Below are 18764 nucleotides of genomic sequence, written 5' to 3' on the forward strand. Positions count from 1 at the left end.
ATTTTTGGACTCTTCTTGGATCTTGGACTCTTTTCGGACTCTTTTTGAATTCTTCTTCAACTCTTCCTGGACTTTTCTTGGATTCCTCTTGAACCCTTCAAGGAGTCTTCTTTAATTCCTTTTGAACTCTTTTTGAATCCATTTGGGAAGGATCTCTTCTTAGGCTCTTTTTGGGCTCTTCTTGAATTCTTTTTGAACTTTCCTTGCAATCTTTTTAAATTTTTATTGAACTTTTTGCACGCTTCTGGTATTTTTCTTGGATTCTTTTTGAACTGGTTTTGAACTCTTCCTGGACTATTCTAGGACTCTTTGTAAGTTGCGGCTAAGCACAGCCACGAGCGTAGTATGGACCCGCTGGCCTCTGGGTCGGCCTGCCTATCCTAGTTTTCGCGGGCAAAGAGAAATGCTCGTGATGTATAATGTAAAACTATTGTAAATCCGGTTTACAAATTTATTGTCGTTCACAACAGTTTCTGGCTTCACTCTTCCCCTTTTTCTCATGAACTATCTAACCTTTTTCTATTACATCGTTGACGGGGACGCGTTTCCACCACGCACCTCTTCCTTACTCCTTCAGAATCCAGGTCACCAGCTACTCCGTTTCCGTTCCTCTGCATCCGCCAACACTCTCTCCGCATACACTACGGCCCTTGCCGCCAAGTGTATCTTCGAATGGACACTATCACAGAGATCGGGATCCACTTAACAATCAGCTCTTGCGTAGAAACTACTAAGTTTTCTGCATTTGTGCCTTCACAAAAGTTTTTGAATTTTGAAGTACTTTTTTGTTATACCAAAAAAGTTTGCATTAAGGGGGTGGGTCAATAAATAATCAATTTAACTTTTTTGTAGAAAGCCAATAATAAACAAAGCCCGAGAAAAAATTGTACAAAATGTTATTTAAGAAGTTTTTGTCGAAGAAAGAGAACTACTATCTCTTAAGGGAAAGAACTTATAGTGCTACAAACTAATGTATCCCCTTAATACCAGTTTTCCTAATTTTTTCTGGTTATTTTGGAGTTCTACGCAGTTTTGATGTTTCGAAGTATAACATACTATGAAAATACATCTTTTTGCTGAAAAAGTGCTGCTCTATCTTTCTTGGTTTTCGAGCTATTCCAGCTTTTGTCTAATTGTCAATCAATTTTTAAGAGGCTTTATTTTAAAAGCAACTTTACATACTGCAATATAGTGAGTTTCATTTCGTATGGATGTCCCGGTGGATCACGGTGTAACATTTGAGAAAACTGTAAATAGAATTACCAATTTCGCACGATTTTTTGCATTGAAATCGAAATACGCTAGGCGCAAATGCTAAAAGTATGTCAAAAACTTTTGTTTTTGCTCGCATGTGAGTGTCTAAAAATAAGCAACGCAAGCCTTGCCACGTGATTGTTGATTATTTTTGGCTATATTTTTTCTTGCATATTTTGATTCAGAACAAAGAAATCATGCAAAATTGGAAATTTCATTTGCAGCTTTCTCAAATGTTCCGCCGTGATCCACCGTGACATACATGTGAAATGAAACACAGTAGGGTAAGGAACGAGTTAAGCAGTGTCACCTATTTTAATCAGTTGAACATAAATGAGCCGAAAATGCACTTTTTTATTCATATTTTCAAAATTTTTTGATAGGATCATCTTCACAAATCACTTAACCATACATTTGATTCACACAAACACAATATGATATGAAATATGACAAGAAATATGATGAATTAAAAATTGTTGTCCAAAAACGTACATTTTTCAGCTGCCGAAGGCAATCGCCACCTCGCTACTAACGAATCCATCACATTTTTCAGCACTGATTACAACCACTCTAAAAGTCAAGCACTCAATTGTCACATACCATATTATTCACTCTCTTTTTTCTATTATCTAAGGCTTTGTCACTAGCCGAAAGTTTTATTATTTTCTAACAAAACTGAAAACAAATTCTGAATTGACGGAACCTGTTCACCACTAGCAGCAGCTGCAGCACAACTGATGAACTATCGTGTTGCCAAGACACTGTTTCGGTTTTGGAAATAAGAATTTTAAGTTTGAAATGAACTGAAACCTCCTATGGTGAAAACGTGGTTCAATACTTTCAAGAGAAATGTATGTTCATAATTAATTTTTCTTTATTAAAAAACAACACAAAAGACAGCTTTTCAATAATTTTCGAAGATTTTCTCAGTGATTTAATAAAGCAACGATGTGTTTCAATGTTATTTGCTTTGACAACACTGTTCTGAGTCGGATCGTTTGTACTGCTATATGTTTACCTCTTTTGTTCTCCCACCATCCTTATGAACAGCGAGTGAGACGACAAACTCGCAGTTTCCCATAAGAACACTAGAGAATAAAAGAGACGACGAATACCGTTTGCCGAACGGCGTGGTGAGTGTATGCCCCGATAAACAATTTAGACAGATGGCATTTTACGCATCTATGCCGATACGCTATGCCGATTACGCATCAGATGCCGATTAGTAGGTTGCGGATAGGAACGCGAACTTACTGAATAGGGGGAAGAGTTCGAGGGATTTTTTATGGGGACGTAAAAAATTCAGATTTCAGGATTGCTTAAGAAAGCACCTTGCGGGTGAAAATATGTTCGGTCTGTTCAAAATTAGTTCCACCGCTCCAACTTTTAAAGCGAAAAATCAAAAGTTTAGCTCAACAATAGTGTCTTCCAATGGTAACAGCTTGAAGAAATAAAGATAGCAAGAAGATTGGTATGCTGATATCCCCCACTTAGTCAACCCACCGCTTGTAATAAGGTAAAACAATCAGTGACCCGCTTAGACTGCTTAAAACCAGTTCTTTACCCTATTTGTAGAAGGTTGAACACAGTAATCATTTTAATGTTTGCCTCTCCAAACATCAACCGAAAAGGAAACCGAAAACCCACTGTTGTGGCTTGAATTAAATTTGTGTTTTAGTGTAGCGATAAACGGTATAATTCAATTTCGATCAGAATAGCTGAGCCTAGAGCCGATTAAAATAATTTATCGGGAGTGATCGTTTGTGAGAGTATTCAACCATATCTGTAGATCGGTAGCGCTCTCGTTCATCAGTTAAGTTAGTCTATGTCGTACCACCGAATAGTCCGGATGCGGACAGCATCAGTGAAATAAAGTTAAGTAAAACGACATTGTGTTTGGTATCTCGTGTGGCAACGATTGCCACTATTCGGTCGTCACAATTCCGCTCCATTTCGCAGCTGGGCTCAACACCCACTGGTTTTAATTATGGTGACAAAGTCATGCGGCATGAGACGCGGGTTCTAAGCTGCTTGAAGATCTGAACTGGGGGCAAAGAAGATCCCATCGGTAATCCAGATTATTGCTGCAAGCACCATTTCTTTCGCTTTAACTATTAATGCAAAGATCGCTGACAGCTTGTGGTCTGAGCCAGTGCGAAAGCTCGGGTAGTTATACAGTGTAATGCTATAGTGGGATATTAATTAAGCGAGGTCTTGAGCTTTAAACTTTAACTTTTTAAACTTCGGTCTAGTTTTTCAGGTTGCTCTGGTTCCTCATTCTTCATTAACATCAGGAATATTAGAATGTCTGCATCTGTGTATGTTTAGCCAGCATAGGGTTCTTCTACGTTATAAGGGATTACCTACGAATGGCCGAATCACGAATGGCCGAATCATGAATGACCGAAACACAAATGGCCGAAATAACAAATGGCATAATATATCTAATGGCCGAATCACGAATGGCCGAATCACAAAAGGCTGAAACACGTAGGACCGAACGTCATATTCGGCCGAAAATGATCACGGCTTTCAGCCTGCACAAATGCTGGGTATATGCTGTCCTTACTCGCTGCCGCTCGTTTGGACTTAACTAAGGGATAATCCCTACTAGTCAGTAAACCTAGCAAAATGCATGCACCTAAATAGTAGTAGTTTCTGCGGGAGGGCTGCCCCCACGCAGTGGCCAGCGCTTCCGACTTCCGTCTCGCCCTGAATCATCTAGAAAAGATTTGCTACTGACACGATCAATAGGCCTCGCACCGTATAATAAACGTAAATCATTCGCGCTTAGGGGAAGAAACAACTATCAATCATCTATACTATATCTACCAAGAAAAAAGACGCAGAGAATGTCTTGTTTTTCTGAAACTAAGGTACAGAATTTTACGAAAAGCTTTTTTCCTTCACCTATCATTGACGCTGATCATCCCAGAGCTGCGAGTGGAACAAAAGGCAAGTGCAACAAAAGAGGGGAAAATTTTAAAGGTCTTTCGAGGGGATATTTCAAATTCGCGGAGAGAAATAGATGAAAAATTTATTCAAAATGTGTAAAGTCTAACAATAAAGTCTGAGCAATAAAAATTTTGTTGATTTGGGTATTCTGGGAAAATCACCCTTTCGTGATTCGGCCTTTCGTGATTCGGCCTTCTGTGACTGTTGTTGGAATTCGGCCGTTTGGATTTCGGCCATTCGTGATTCTTAACTTATTGACAGTGCAATCTTCTTCCAACACGTCGTATTATAACATTGCCCAATCCGGCCCAAGCTTCCCGTATCCAAAAATTTATTTTAACGATATTTTCTTCAAATGTTTATTAGTGTTATGTCCGTTGTCGTATGCCATAAGGTAAAGCAAAAGACACATTCCGCGGGCCGGTATACCAATCAGACATTTTATAAAACATGCTTTTAGCATTGTTGATTATTTTTCCATAATTTGGCAATGTTTGAACCTTTCAAAACTGCCATAACTGGTATTCTAGCATTTTCGGAAGTTATATAAAACGTGTATCGAAAATAAATTAAATTTACAAGAAATAAATGATTTTTCGTGATATTCTTGAAAATGCTGCTACAGTGCGCTAATACTTTGCATAATATCACTTGTTTTCGACCAACTTACAAAGGAATATATGCTGAATCCATTCCAAAAATAGTTTGGATGTAATTTTACAGTTATTTTGTATTTCAAGTGGATGAAATTGGACCATTTTCTTGCGTTGTAACGTCACGAAAAAGGCGTACTTTTTCGCTTTCGTAGAAAAGTACAAATTCGAACAAACTAATAATCCGTGTTCTCTTTGTACTCAAAAATACCTTTAAAACGGTGCCTAAAGAATGATGATAAGTAAAGTAGAACCTAAGTTACAACTGATTGAAGCTTTTTAGATGTTCTAATAAATTGGTAATCGAATTAAATTGCACATTTTCGTCGAAGATACTAGAGCTCCATCTTTTTCCCTTTAGGAGCTATCCCTTGTTTCTTTTATTTCGACACGTTCACCTACGGTTGCCTTCATAATACCTTTTTTTAGATATTCCACAGTGTTCTACCCTATGTTGTACATGGTGGAATACAGCATAATTTGACTCACAAAAAACAAGTGAGATTAGCAGCTTTTCTCCGAGATACAGTACATTAAAAAGTACATATAAAAATAAAAAAGCCAGTAATAGCTTCTAAAGGGAAAAAGATAGAGCCTACTATTTTCGACAAAAATATGCAATTTAATTTGATTACCAATTTATTAGAACATTTTTAAGCCACGCGAAGCGTTATAAAAGAGCGAGATGGAAAAAAGCTATTTTTAAGGGTGTCCCTAAGATTTTGGCTCTATAACTTTTTTCATGTACGAAATATAAATCTTCAGTATTCAACAAAGTTTCTTAAAATTAATTTTTATACAAATGTTTTGTAGACAACAATCATTTCTGACTTAAAATAGAGAAAATATTTTTGTATCTACTTGAGGACACCCTAATGTCCGAATATTTTTTCTCCACTAGAAAGTGCTTTTTAAATCAAGAAAAATTTTTGAAGCAACTATTATGCTATGTCTTAAGGTTTCGATGCTATTACTTATGTCTCACTTTCTTAGAATCCCTCCCACTGCGCGACGTAATTTGTGAACAACTCCACAATTACGTAGGTAAAATAGTGAAAGACAAATTAACAACACATTTTTGGATTATCCCTTATATACAGAGGGCAGCAACAGCGATAATTAACGAATATTAAATGAACAGATTTTTCGTGACGTTACAATGGAGCTACGACCCTCTCTGTGCAAAGCAGAGCGTTGTAACGTCACGAAAAGTAAAAGCTGTTTAAAAATTAACTTCACTAACTATCGAAATTCTGAAAACGGTAAGTTGTTCAGTATTCATCTCTTATCAAATCATAGAAGAACATCTTCAGATAAAATTTGAAAGAGAGCAGAATTTTCATGTTTTTTAACAGAAGAACCATAAGACTTATTTCTGGCGCGTTGTAACGTCACGCTACATATTTGCTTTCCAAACCAATCTGGGCAAAGCAAATGCTATTAATTTGTTCACTTTTAATAGAAAATTTTATGCTCTTTCCAAATATATAATAATATTTGGGGGTTTCTCAATGATTTTCTAAGCTAAAACATAAATAATTTGCAAAGAAAAGTCAAAACGTTGTAACGTCACGGCGGAATGTGTCAAAAGCTATTCATGGTATCGCAAGTTGATGTTTTGAATCACGTGCTGGTCTATCAACTGGGTGATTGCCGGGAGAAACTCATCAGCGCTTTGCAGTCGTATGTCGTTCGTACGATGGGCTGAATAGTTGTCCAACAGCAATGCGGCCTAGGAAAGGCATCGGTGGAGAGACTTAGCCCCCCCCTAGAAAATGGACCCGGCCGACCAAATAAAATGATTGAAAAAAATGCCGAGAGCTTTGGCCCTCCTAGAAATGACCACTAGTTTCGCCAATGAGGAAGGGATCACTTTTTCTGCCGCAAATCGTTGTACTACTGGAACAAAATCATTAAAACAAATATTTGGTCATCCACGTACCTTTGGACGCAAAACATTTAACGAGAAGTTTGTCGTTCTCAAATGTTCTGGAGATCCGAGATTTTCCAGGTACCAACGGACGTACCAACGGAAGTGTATTGACATTGGAACATATGCTGCCTAATAATTTAACGCCCCGGAGCTTTTTTCTCATTCGGCACCTGACTTTTTTACAACTCTATGCATCTGCCCAGCAAACCAGATATCGTATATTCATGTCGAGATTTAATCTTATATAAGTGGATATCACATCGGACTCGTATAAATGTACACATGTTGTAAGCACATTGTGTAAATTTCATCGTATGTAATGCACACGATGATTGATATACGAATTAATAGTAAAAATCGTAAATAGGTCGAAAGATAATCGGATTATGCTTAGCGAATATCGCACATGACGATTTCTTAGATTTAGTTACCAACAATGGCTATCATGAAGATGTAATCGTATTTAATTACAGTTTTCATCGGATTATGTTTTGCAAAATGTCGTATATGACATCGTTTTAGATTTATATACAAGCAGTGATAATCATGAGATTCTAGGTGCATTAAACTTGTGTGTAAAGGTGCATCGAACTTATTTTTATTGTGGCGGAATATTCAAAAAACTATTATCTGGTTTGAAAAACTTTTACAATTACCTTTTTAACTATTTTAAAATGTTAATAATTCAAATAAGCCCGCCTAAATATTAAGCAGCAAGCATATAATGATTAAGTCATACTGACAAGACAATAAAAAATCTTTTTGAAAAAGCACTCTTTGAGGAGTTTGATTGTTTTTTGACGTATTAAAATCACGTAACGTAACGTTTTAAAAATTAAAAATGTTAAAAATAGAAACTCATATTTTTTTAGATATTTCTCTGATAGGTAAGTGAACGAACGGAAATCTTAAAATTTACCAAGGAGAGTATTTCTCAGAACTGGGCAAGTCTAGATTATGATCCATTCCGCTAATCTAAATGCCTTAATATCAGTGCATCTTATGGCTTTTCAGAAGAAATGCAAATGTTAAGTGGAATTGGAAAAAGACTTTCAGCATTAAACTGGTACAGTAAAAAATAATGTTTGATGCTTATTGTTGTAAGCAATTTTGAGCTGTCCTATAGCATCTAAATGTTAAGCATTCTATTTTAAAAAACTTTTAATTTCTTTTTAAGAGCTTCTGAAATAACAGACAACATACAAAAATGTTTGAGCTTTAATAATATTATTTCTATGTAATCAAATATGAATATGCATATAACGTATTCTAATGTATATTTAGAACAATCTGTACCACGGAATGCTATCAAAGGTAGTGCATATCATTCCATGAAGTCAGCATTATCATTAAAATTAACGATCAAATGCAAACTTATTTACGACACTCTAATTCAGTCACAATTGACACAAACTCGTATGTCGGATGAGAATAAATCAAATCCGTACTTACATGTTCAATGCATCAGATAGGATCTCATTGCTTACATGTACGATGACTTTGGTTTAAGATGTGCAAAAATATCATTGAGGTACTGATGTACCAATAGCTTAAAGGTAATGAACAAATACTGCGGTACGGGTGGTTCTTGGTTCTAAACCAGGTGAGTACAGCTTTGTTTTAAATGATATAAACAAAAAAGTTAAATATTGTTAAATTATGTTAAATATTGTTAAAAGTTAAATAAATATTTCATCGCACTCTATTTGGCCAGAACAATCCTATTGACGTATGTTGTCGTGAATTCAATGTAGTGTCTGACTCTTATGATTTTAATATTAGTAGAATGACTTTTAAATTTAGAATAAGTATGTATTAGAATTAGGAACTGTCTGTGCGATACCATCGAAGACTAGTAAATAAATAAATAATTGTGACAGGTCGTTAATATCTGGAAGCTTATGAAAAAAAGCTTTCAGCAAAGCTTTTACTTTTTTGTCTCATTGACTTTCAGGGCGAATATTTAGCTATAAATAGCCTGCTCTGTATGCAATTTTTGACACTTGCCATTTACCACATGGGGAAAGGCGAAGGGTAGAGTAGAAATATTATCGTAACTGTGTCGAAATGCAATCCAGTCAATCGGCTCAGTCGTATAAACTGTTTTGATTTGTCGGCATTTCAATTATTCTGAAGAACTAAATCATGTATATCGCCTCCACTTTTGCATGCATATGCCGTTTCTGCGCATGATATATGATTTGATAAACCTTATATGCTGACGTTTATCTCATTTAGAATTAAGTTATACAGACCAAAATGTTTGCTGGGTGAAGTCTCTGCAGACGGCCGTTTTTAAATTAACGGGGTTTATTTTGGTGATGAAAAAATGCAACAAGAGGGTCTCTTTGGTTTGCATACCATTGAAATACCTATCATCTGATACCATAATCATTGATATCGGCTTATTGATTCAATAGTTTTGCATTTTTAGAAGAGAATAGGTTGGAAAGCATGACCATTTTGGGGCCACTCTAACTCAGAAAGAGACACCCTAGGCGCTAAATAAAATGTTGGTCTAAAATTTTCCGCAAGCACACATAATTTTAACAAAATTAGAGAACTTTTAAATTTTGATAGTTTTTTTTTCTCGTGGAATTGTTGATGTTCCATCGGAAATCCAAATGATTGTTTAAAGAAACGTTAATCTGTTCATAATTCTATTTAGTGTAGAGTAACTGAAGGCTTATACCTCGAATTGTGTCTTTGTTTACTATATTGGGTTGTACTTCACAGCACAAGTACAAATTCCAAATGTACCAAAAAGTTATATTTTGTTCGCTTACAACTGCTTGCTTTCTAGAGATTTTATTCTCTTTGAATTCTGTACTGAACCCCTTGTTTTTCTTTCCTCTCCCTTTCAGAATCTACAAATGAAAGATGCAATCAACACAGCACGTAGCTTCACCACAAGATCCGTCGCAGTACGCGACCGATCCGCTAGCCATTGACCAGCCACCTGCTCAACCGGAACCGTCCTCCAACGAAACAGCGGATCCCTCGACGACGACGAACGTCGTCGAAAAGAGCGACATCGGACGACAAAGCCAGTCGCCGCAACCGGCCCCTTCGACGGGCGATTCGTTGCAATCACCGCCGGCTCAGCAGCACCGAAACAATGATCCGATGTCGGAAGCGTCGTCCGCTCCGACGGACGCTGACAGTGCCGTCGAGCAAAGTGTGCCGATCCAGGTCACTCCGGCAGAGCCGCAGAATGCAGATCCTGGTAGCGCTGACAACCGCCAGGATGTGCCAGCTCCGCTGGCTGATACCTCAACGATTGCTCAACCGATCGGTGGTGAAACGGAAGCCACGGTGAATGGAGCTAATAGTGTGACGTCAAACAGTGACGTACCCGGATGTAGTAACAATAGTACTAGTACTAGTGGTAATTGTCAGAGTGTTAGAAACAGTGTTAGTGTGAACAATGGTAGTAACAACAGCAGCAACAACAACAGTAGTAGCGTTAGCTTCGTCAGCAGCTGTAGTGGCAGTGGTAGTGTGGGCGTGAAAAGCGTCGTCACTGGTGATAATAGAATAAAAATCAATGGAATCAGTGATCTTAGTATACTCGATGTTACCGAAGGTAACGACGACGAGATTGAAGTGAAAGTCGAAGGTGGCAGCCTTATGCACAAGGTGATAAAGTTCTCCCTGCTGAACGGGATGCAGGACAGTACCAAGCGGTTGGAGAACAGTAGATTGATTATGAGCGGTGTCAGCAGCACCAACGGGGAGGCAACACTGGCGACTACGTCGTCCCTCAGTAGAGCCACCCTCGGAGGGGGTCCTCTGAGGCAGGACGAGAAATCGAAGGAGGACGGTTTCAAGGGTGGTACGACGTTGGATAGTAAAAGTACTCCACCGGCGTGTTCCAGTGCCCGACCTGAATCCGTAGAACCAAGTTCATCGTTCAGCAACAGCAGCAGTAACAGTAGTGATAGCAGTAATGTGGTGAAGAGTAGTGAAAGCGCCGAAGTGAAACCAAATCGGACAGAAGAATCATTCGCTCGGTTGCGACACTCCACGGAGAGTAAGGTTAGTGGCAGTGGTAGTGAGTCGGTGCACGAAGAAAGTGCGAGTGATACGTACAGTCGAAGTGCTTCGTTAGATTTTCGGGAGTGGCCTAAACCGGGGATGAGCTCATCCCCAACGGGGCCGCCGCTGGCGGCTTCTTCGAGCACAACTTCCGTGGCAGCTGGCGCTGCTGCCTCACTGGATTTATCGAATACAACGAAGGAGACTGATCAGCAACCGACAAGTGCAGCTAGCAGCAGCCCACCAGTAAAGCGTTCGAAGACAATGTATTATGCTGAGCTGCCGGATTTTAGCAAGCCGATTTTCACGGCACCCAGCTTGTCCACGACGACCCCAACGTCGACGACAAGCTCAAACCGGGGTAGAAGCTTACCTTCTACCAAAAGCCTTAGTCAGTTACAGATGAAAACGCCGGATTTTAGTCGCATCCTACCAGCTTCAAGTGTTCCGCAGTCCAGCTCCAGTATTCCTGCACCTGGCCCAGGCCCGGCGGCTACTACCTCACGTTCCCACGAGCTGCAGATTGCTAATCCAGATTTCTCGAAAAGTTTTAGTGCTAAGGCGGCTCCGCCGCCGCCTCCACCGTCATCTTCACGAATGGCTGATGAGCGAGCGGCCTACATGAACCAGGCCTCATTTGCAGAGATTAGTAAGCAACGTAACTACATCAGCGATTTGCAGCTTAAGAATCCTCCTCGGCAGGAACTGCCGAGTGTGGTAAAAGGCCCTTCCTCTCAAGTGTCCGGTCCTAGTTTGACGAATTACCGCATTGAGAAACCTCCAACGTCAAGGCCTAATCCTCCGAATCTGTACAGACCGGAGGCTTCCATGCAGATGCAGCTGGAAGAACCGAAAGCTCACGTCATACACAAAACACCTTCGGCTGGTCTTCCCGATCCAAGCAAGCCGTGGAATCCAGCCTATCCACAGCCAAGCGACAAAGATCGATATACTCATCAGTACTCAACCGCTGGTCCTCATAAGGGACCTCCACCGTTAACTAGTGAACCTCCGGTTCACGCGTACCCCGGTTATCCACCTTATCCACCGGCGGCGACAAGCAAAAGCAAGGAGGTCATGCAACCTTCACACGCTTCGCATCCCGGGGGTATCATTGTTAATCACGTCAAAACGTACTATCCCGAACCGCAGCAGCAGGCCCTGCCCAAATCAAAGGAGCCTGACTTTCGCCTCGAACACAAAGAAAAACAACTCCGTCAGGAAGGAACCATCATAACGCTGAAACCCAATGAAAGCCGAGTTCACGCCAATCCTTCCCAATCACCGAACTCGCATTATCATCCCCAACAACAGTACCATCCCCATCATGCTCCGCGACCTCGTTCACCGTCCGCCGAGCAGCGAGAAGCTCAAATGATGGCATCCTCGAAAGAGATTCTCTACCGGGACTTCAAACTCAAGCAATCCTACGAAATGCCTCCCCAGGCGAGCTCTGCTCGAGTTCCCTCCGGAAGCAGACCACCAGCAGAGCCCGTCCCTCGCGATCGATCACCTTACGATCCGTACTACCGTGGCCACCATTCGGCGGCCACTCCTCCATCCAACAAGTACTATCAACCGCCACCACCGGAGCACCACAAACAGCAAGCGATCAGCCCTGCTTCGTCAGCGGCCTCTTCGCCAACGCCAATGCACCCCAACCAGAATCGAAGTCCGATTCCGATTCCGGCTCCGAAATCGAATGCCCCGAGCGGAATGCATCCCCCGTCCGGTTGGCCCAGTCAAAGCCGAATTATTCCTAGCCCACACGGTGGCAGTGCCACCTCGTCCCCCTCGTCGGCATCGGCCACCTCCGTTAGTCCGAACCATTTTATGCACCAAAAAAACTCCCCAAGCCCCGGAGGAAGCGCGTACGGACTTCAGCCCGGGCCAAGCACGCACAGCTATAAATCGCCCAGTCCGTCGTCTTCCTCACCGGCGCCGTACCCCGGCCCACCGGGACCACCGGGGAATTCCGTGACGAAGTACACCCAGTATTATCCGGGGGGTAGTGGCGAACGCATGGTTAGTATTGAAATCGATAAGGATTGCTATAAGCCTGGGTACAAAAGTTTGGACTATAATATGGAGCAGAAATTTGCCGAAGTTCGGCAGGCCCATCAGATGAAGGAGAAGCAAACGTCCTCCGTTAAACCCGGGGGTCATCCCTACCCTGGAAGCAGTGGAGATTATGTGCGGCATCCGCCGCACAAACCTCAAGACCAGCACTATGACGAATACGGTCGATCAAGGGCGGTGTCCACATCGGCCGTTCATACGCAGCCCAGCGCTCCAACGGTGGCCTCACGATACTCTCACAGCCAGGAGAATCTCAACTACTACAACCAATACGCGCAGTATCCAGCGCGAATCAATCCCGAGGGAGAAATGCGAAAGTCGGAAGCTCAGTTTTACAAACACGCCGGCCGTGATCCGTCACCTGCTCAACGTTACCCACCCAGCGAACCCTCGTATCATCCTTCATCCAAACAACACCCGGGTTATCCGCCGCAGGCGGTTCAACCGAGCTCTTCGAAGGCTTCCCACTACCCGGGATATCCTCCTGGGAGCGGCAACGATTCCCAATACGGTCCTCCACCCGGTAAAAGTTCCTACCCAAGTTCCCCGTACGAGCGGTCTTCCGAGAAGCAGCAACCATCTGTGATAAGTAATGCCTACAGCCAGGAACGCAGCACCGGATCCCGTGCGGCGGCCTACGCCGAGCAGAGACCTCATCCAGCGACGCATCCGGAGCACTACCCGTCCGGGCAGCACTATCCTGCGGCACCTCAAATGAAGGCAACCTCCTCGCAGCCTTATCCTCAACAGTACAATCCGACTCACGGCGCAGTTCCGGCGATGAGCAAGGACCCCGCGTGGCAACACTACCAACAACAATCCCAGCAGGTCGTTCCACCGGCGCAAGCAGGTCCCTCTGGCGGCGGTTACCCGCCCGCCGAACGAGCTACGGTGATGCGAGACGAACGGCAGAATCCCGTCATTCAACCGCCCATCAGTAAGAACATACCGGTGAAGGTGATTGCTACGGCGAATACAGCGCCTGCGGCGCCTTCCTCAACGACCGTGGCTCCTGCAACAAGTACAACCAAACGCGAGTCCCCGCTGGATTTGTCCGTCAAAACCGTCAAGACCAAGGCCGATTCAACGGCCAGTGACGACCAGTACGGGCACAACAGTCGCAATCGGGACGTCGTCCCGAAGGTTAACTTCAATCCGAACTTCAAGATCCACATCCCCAGGCATCCGGAGCGACCAGCACCGGCCCCGACACAACCATATCATCCACTAATGTCCCGTGAAGTACCACCGATGCCTCCGAATCAGCAAACCCTTCAACAACCAGCTTCATCGTCGAAGTCTTCCCCAGCGCCTAGTCCGGCACAGCCGGAACACCATCAACCACAAATGGCCGGAATTAGTCCGGCAATCCCTCCCGGGTATGACAAACGAACCGACGCCTACATGTCGGCAAACTACCGAGCCGTCGGTGGCAGTTCAGATCGATATCCACAGGACAGTCGCTATCCATCGCCTTCGGCGAGACCTCCAGCTCCGCTGGATCATCGCGAACAACACGTTCCCTACGGAATTCCACCGGGTCAATACCCTCAGCGAATGCCTCCCGGCGGGATGCCCCCCTACCAACAACCGGGACCTTCGTCGAAGCCCGATCCGTACTATGCAAACAATGCCAAGCCGGCAACTTCTTCGGTCAGCAGTAGAAGCGTCTACTACCCACCGCACGATATCGGACGTCCAGGCGGTGGCGGCAAACAAGCGGGACTTCCGCCAAAACCCCCGACAGCAAGCGATCCTCGCATCGAAGATCGTAAATTTGTCGAGAGCATGCTCAAAAAGCAAACGTCCCCCTCAGCCGAAGTGATAGCGGACCTCCAGGCGGGAAAATTTTCCACTCGAATCCCATCTGTCCTGGCTCCGGCGAAGAAGCGTCCGGCCGAAACGATACCGAAGACTTCCCCCACCAAAATGGCACGAGTCGAGGAGTCCGCCATTCATCGTCCGTATGACAACAGTTATCCTGGTCCTGGTCCCTATCCGTACCCGGGTCCAGCGGCTCCTCGAGACTACTATCCGGTACCGATCAAACAGGAACCGGCAAGTCCCCAACCGGCCGGCATTTACTACGCCGATCAGAAGCGTTCGGAAGCTCCCTCGATAACCCGTGGCGTTCTGACAACTGCGGCACAAACTCACGCTTCGCCGACGGTTTCGCAGCACTCCAGCGTAGTCCAGCAGAACGTTCGACCGGTCGATCCGCACCCGTCTGTCATCCAGACCAGTTACCAGTCGTCCAGTAGACCGGAACCCGTACGGATGCAGGAAGAAGCTCCCCATCCGCCGCACCGGACGGACTACCATCCGCCGTACGGCGGACACGCGGATGAGCGGCAGTTCTACCCCAAACCGGAGCCCTTTCGTGACGGCCACGGTGATTCGAAGTACTACGGATCATCGGTAGAGCAATCAACTTGTACACCCGACAGCCAGAAAAGCCAACAACTGCCTCCCTCGACGACGTCGACGGTACTGATGCATTCGCACATTCAGTACGGTGGCCAGCCGCAACCGGTTCCCTACAAACAACATCCGGAAAGCTTGCTGCAAAACTACCCGATACGTTCTCCAAATATAGTGGAAAACCATCACAGTCGGTCCTATGAGAACATCCCCCACTTGATAAGCGACGCCCCAAAACAATACCCCAGCCATCCGGAGTCGTCCGGAGCCGGACACCCATCAACTCTAACTTCCCCTCAACACCGAGGGGCCGACCAATCGGTAATTTCCAAACTACGAACCAGCTTGGAGCAAAAGGAACGCATCAATCAACTCCGCAAGCAACCCAGCTCGGAGATGTCCGAAGAGGACGGCACCAGCAAACCAGCGGACACGAACACAAACTCCCTGCCTCCATCGCATTTTCGTTCGAAAGGGGCCATGAAAGCGTACACACCGATTCCAGCTTTTGACACCCCGAGCACAACGTCCGAAGCGCCACAGGCGCCCCCTGCTGAGTCCCCTCGCCAACAATCGACCAGTCCGGTGAAACCGGAACCGGACGAAATCCCTAAGGAACCAATCGAGCCCCCACCGGACATTGAAGGCGCCTCCGCGCTGGACATGCTCGATTGGGGCAGCGCCTGTAACGAGTTCGTAGAACAGCTGCAAACCGGCAAAAAGCGAGGTCGTCGAAAACGTGGCATCGCCGGAGGCGCACGAGACCAGGATACAGCAACCGCAAACTCACAACCGGACTCCTTTCGCACCGATAATCTACCGGGAATAGCTAGCAGTACGCTCGCGGACATCCCCCAGGAGGTCCTCAAGTCGGCAGCCCAAGAAATGCCGGGGGAATTTTCCAGCTCCAGCGACGAGGATAAACCGCTTCATCTGCTGAAACTGACGCAGCACACCAATTCGACGGGTGAAACGACGGTGAAGGATGATCCCGGGTCGGGACTGCAAGCGACGACGGTTCGAAATTCTACCATGGAAAAGCTGACGGAGAAGTTGGCTCGAAACATTCGCGAGAAGCAACGCTTGGAGCTGGAGCAAAAGCACGAAGCCAAACTGGGCCGTTCGAGCAGTTCGGAGAGTGAGACCGATACGAGGAGGGTGGTGCAACGCTCGAAGATGAGAGCTCGGAAGTTGCGGCATCGGTCGAGCGTTCCGCTCAAGTTGTCCGATGTTAATACTGATGGGGAAGATGAGGAAGAGGAGGAAGAAGGTGCGAAAGATTTGCGGAAGCGTAAGAAGATGAATCAGACTTCGTCTGATTCGGATGGGAGTAATTCCAAACGGGTCAGTCGGTGTCAGTCTCAGATTAAGCAGGAGAATGAGACGGATATGAGCTCGGATGAGGAAGATCCGAAAACGCAAAGGTCTCCCTGTGGTAAGGAGCGGGGGTCGTCGGATGGGAAAAGTGAGACGATAAAGCAGGAGACACGCTCCGATAGCGACGGCGGGGGTGGTGTGAGACCTAAAGAGAGTGCTAATGAGAAGAAAAACCGCGAAGCAGAGGCGCAGTTTAACGAAGGAGAATCCGATCGGAGTGAGAAGGATGCCAAAAAAGGTTCGAAGAAGCAGGGGAAAACTAGAACGACGTCCAGATCGAAGGTTGTGGAAGAAACTTCAAGCAGTTCGGAATCCTCGGAGGAAGAGCTGGAAACAATGACCCGATCGAAAAGTAAGCTGGAACTGGAGAAGCGTAAGTCCAACAGTAAGGTGCTGAGAAACGATAAGATCGTTGGCAACTTTGTTAATCAACGAAAAAAGTCGGAAAGCACAACCCCTCAGAAGGGGAAAAAGAACGCCGTTAATGTCAAACTGGAAAATACGAAGAAACGAATTCTGGACAGTGATTCGGACACCAAATCAGTAGGCACAAAAAAGCGAATCGCCAAAACGTCCAAACTGCAAACGACTTCCGCCTCGGATAGTTCGGAGGAAAGTGACGCCGAAACCGTCTCGGAGCGTTTGCGATCGCGCCGACAAAAGTGTTCGGAAACGTCGGCTCCGTCGTCCGCATCCAAGCGGGGCAACAGTCAGGAGTATAAAACCCCAGCTAAACAATCGTCAACCGTAACCGGAGGCGGTGCCTCCTCCGAAAAGAAGAACAACGTCAAATCGGAAGCACCACCGAAGAAGCGCGGCCGTCATCCGAAGAAAACCTCCAAGGACTGTGCGACGGAAAATACGAGCGAAAATTTTTACCCAGGCTGGGAGAAGGAGTTTTACGAGTTCAAGCGATCCCTGAAGGTGCCTCCGCAGTTGATCATGATCGGAGGTAAACAGTACGTTCACCGGATATCCGCTTCTCTCCCAGATCTGGACTCGCACCACAGTGATGAATCGGAAACCTTCTCGGAGATCGTCCGGAAGATCAACCAAAAGGATCAGAGTCCGGCGGCGAAGAGGATTAAAACCAAGGCCGCTGCCAAGCAGGGCGGAAAGGTGAACAGTCTCAACAAAGAACAGCAGGAGGAGAAGCGAAAGCTCGAGGGAAACGATAAGTTTACGTCGATCATAGAGATGCTGCACGAGCGGATGCTGCGCCATGTTAAGCAAGCGAAGGCAAAAAAGTCCAAATCTAACAGCAACGATAAGGAAGCGGCAAAGCCTAAACCGGAATTCGAACTGCTTCCGACGCCCGGTGCGGAGAGCGAAGCTCTCTTCAATCGGAAGAAAAAATCGCTTTTTGATACAGCCATTTTGAAATCCCGAACGCGCACCGAACAGAAGGTGATGCAAAGCAAGGAGATCATTCGGGAGGTTTTCGGTGGAGACGATCAGAGACCACAGAGCGCACCCCCACTAGGGTGCGCTCAGGAACTCCGCAACCTAACCTACGATGAGATGTACAACGAAATGCTCACCAAAAGTAACAATGTGGCGACCTTTCTAGCGCAGAAAAAAGCTGAAGAAGAGAGGTTAAGAGCAGCTGCGGCTGCTGCGCAGCCAACATCCAGTTCAAAAATTAAGCTGGAAGAGTTGGACGACGAAACGCAGGATAGTGTTCTGAAGGAGTTGGAGAAAGCAACCGAGGACGGCGATACACCGTCCATTGTTTCCGAGCGGGACCTAGCGACGCCGGTTTCGTTCAAGGGAGTCGGCAAAAAGAAGGCACACAAAAGCCGCCGAAAGGGGAGTTCTGGTTTCGACTATATTCGGAAGAAGAAAAAGCCCGTTCCGGCCAGTGTCGGCGGTGAAAGCAGTACACCGCTGGTGCCGAAAAAGAAGATGATTTCGGCGTACGAGAATCTGGAGTCGAAGGATGAGTCGCACATCAATAAGGAGATTCGTAGTTGGGTGCTGAATAAGGGAGTTGGCGAGAGTGTCATGCACAAGGCAGCTCGACTGGGTTATTCGGTGAGTTTCTTAAATTTAGT

At 45.0% G+C, this 18764-nt stretch overlaps 1 protein-coding gene across 1 annotated transcript in view; it reads left to right on the forward strand.

Moving 5' to 3' along the window:
* Window positions 1-18764, forward strand: part of LOC128737786 (uncharacterized) — a 146169-nt gene that overhangs the window by 113479 nt on the left and 13926 nt on the right. Inside the window, exon 3 of the mRNA XM_053832493.1 lies at window positions 9660-18744. Coding sequence (XP_053688468.1) covers window positions 9676-18744 — 9069 coding nt within the window. The 5' untranslated portion in view covers window positions 9660-9675. The remainder of the gene's footprint in view (window positions 1-9659; window positions 18745-18764) is intronic.

This window comes from Sabethes cyaneus, chromosome 2 (genome assembly GCF_943734655.1).
Source record: "Sabethes cyaneus chromosome 2, idSabCyanKW18_F2, whole genome shotgun sequence".
NCBI lineage: Eukaryota > Metazoa > Arthropoda > Insecta > Diptera > Culicidae > Sabethes > Sabethes cyaneus.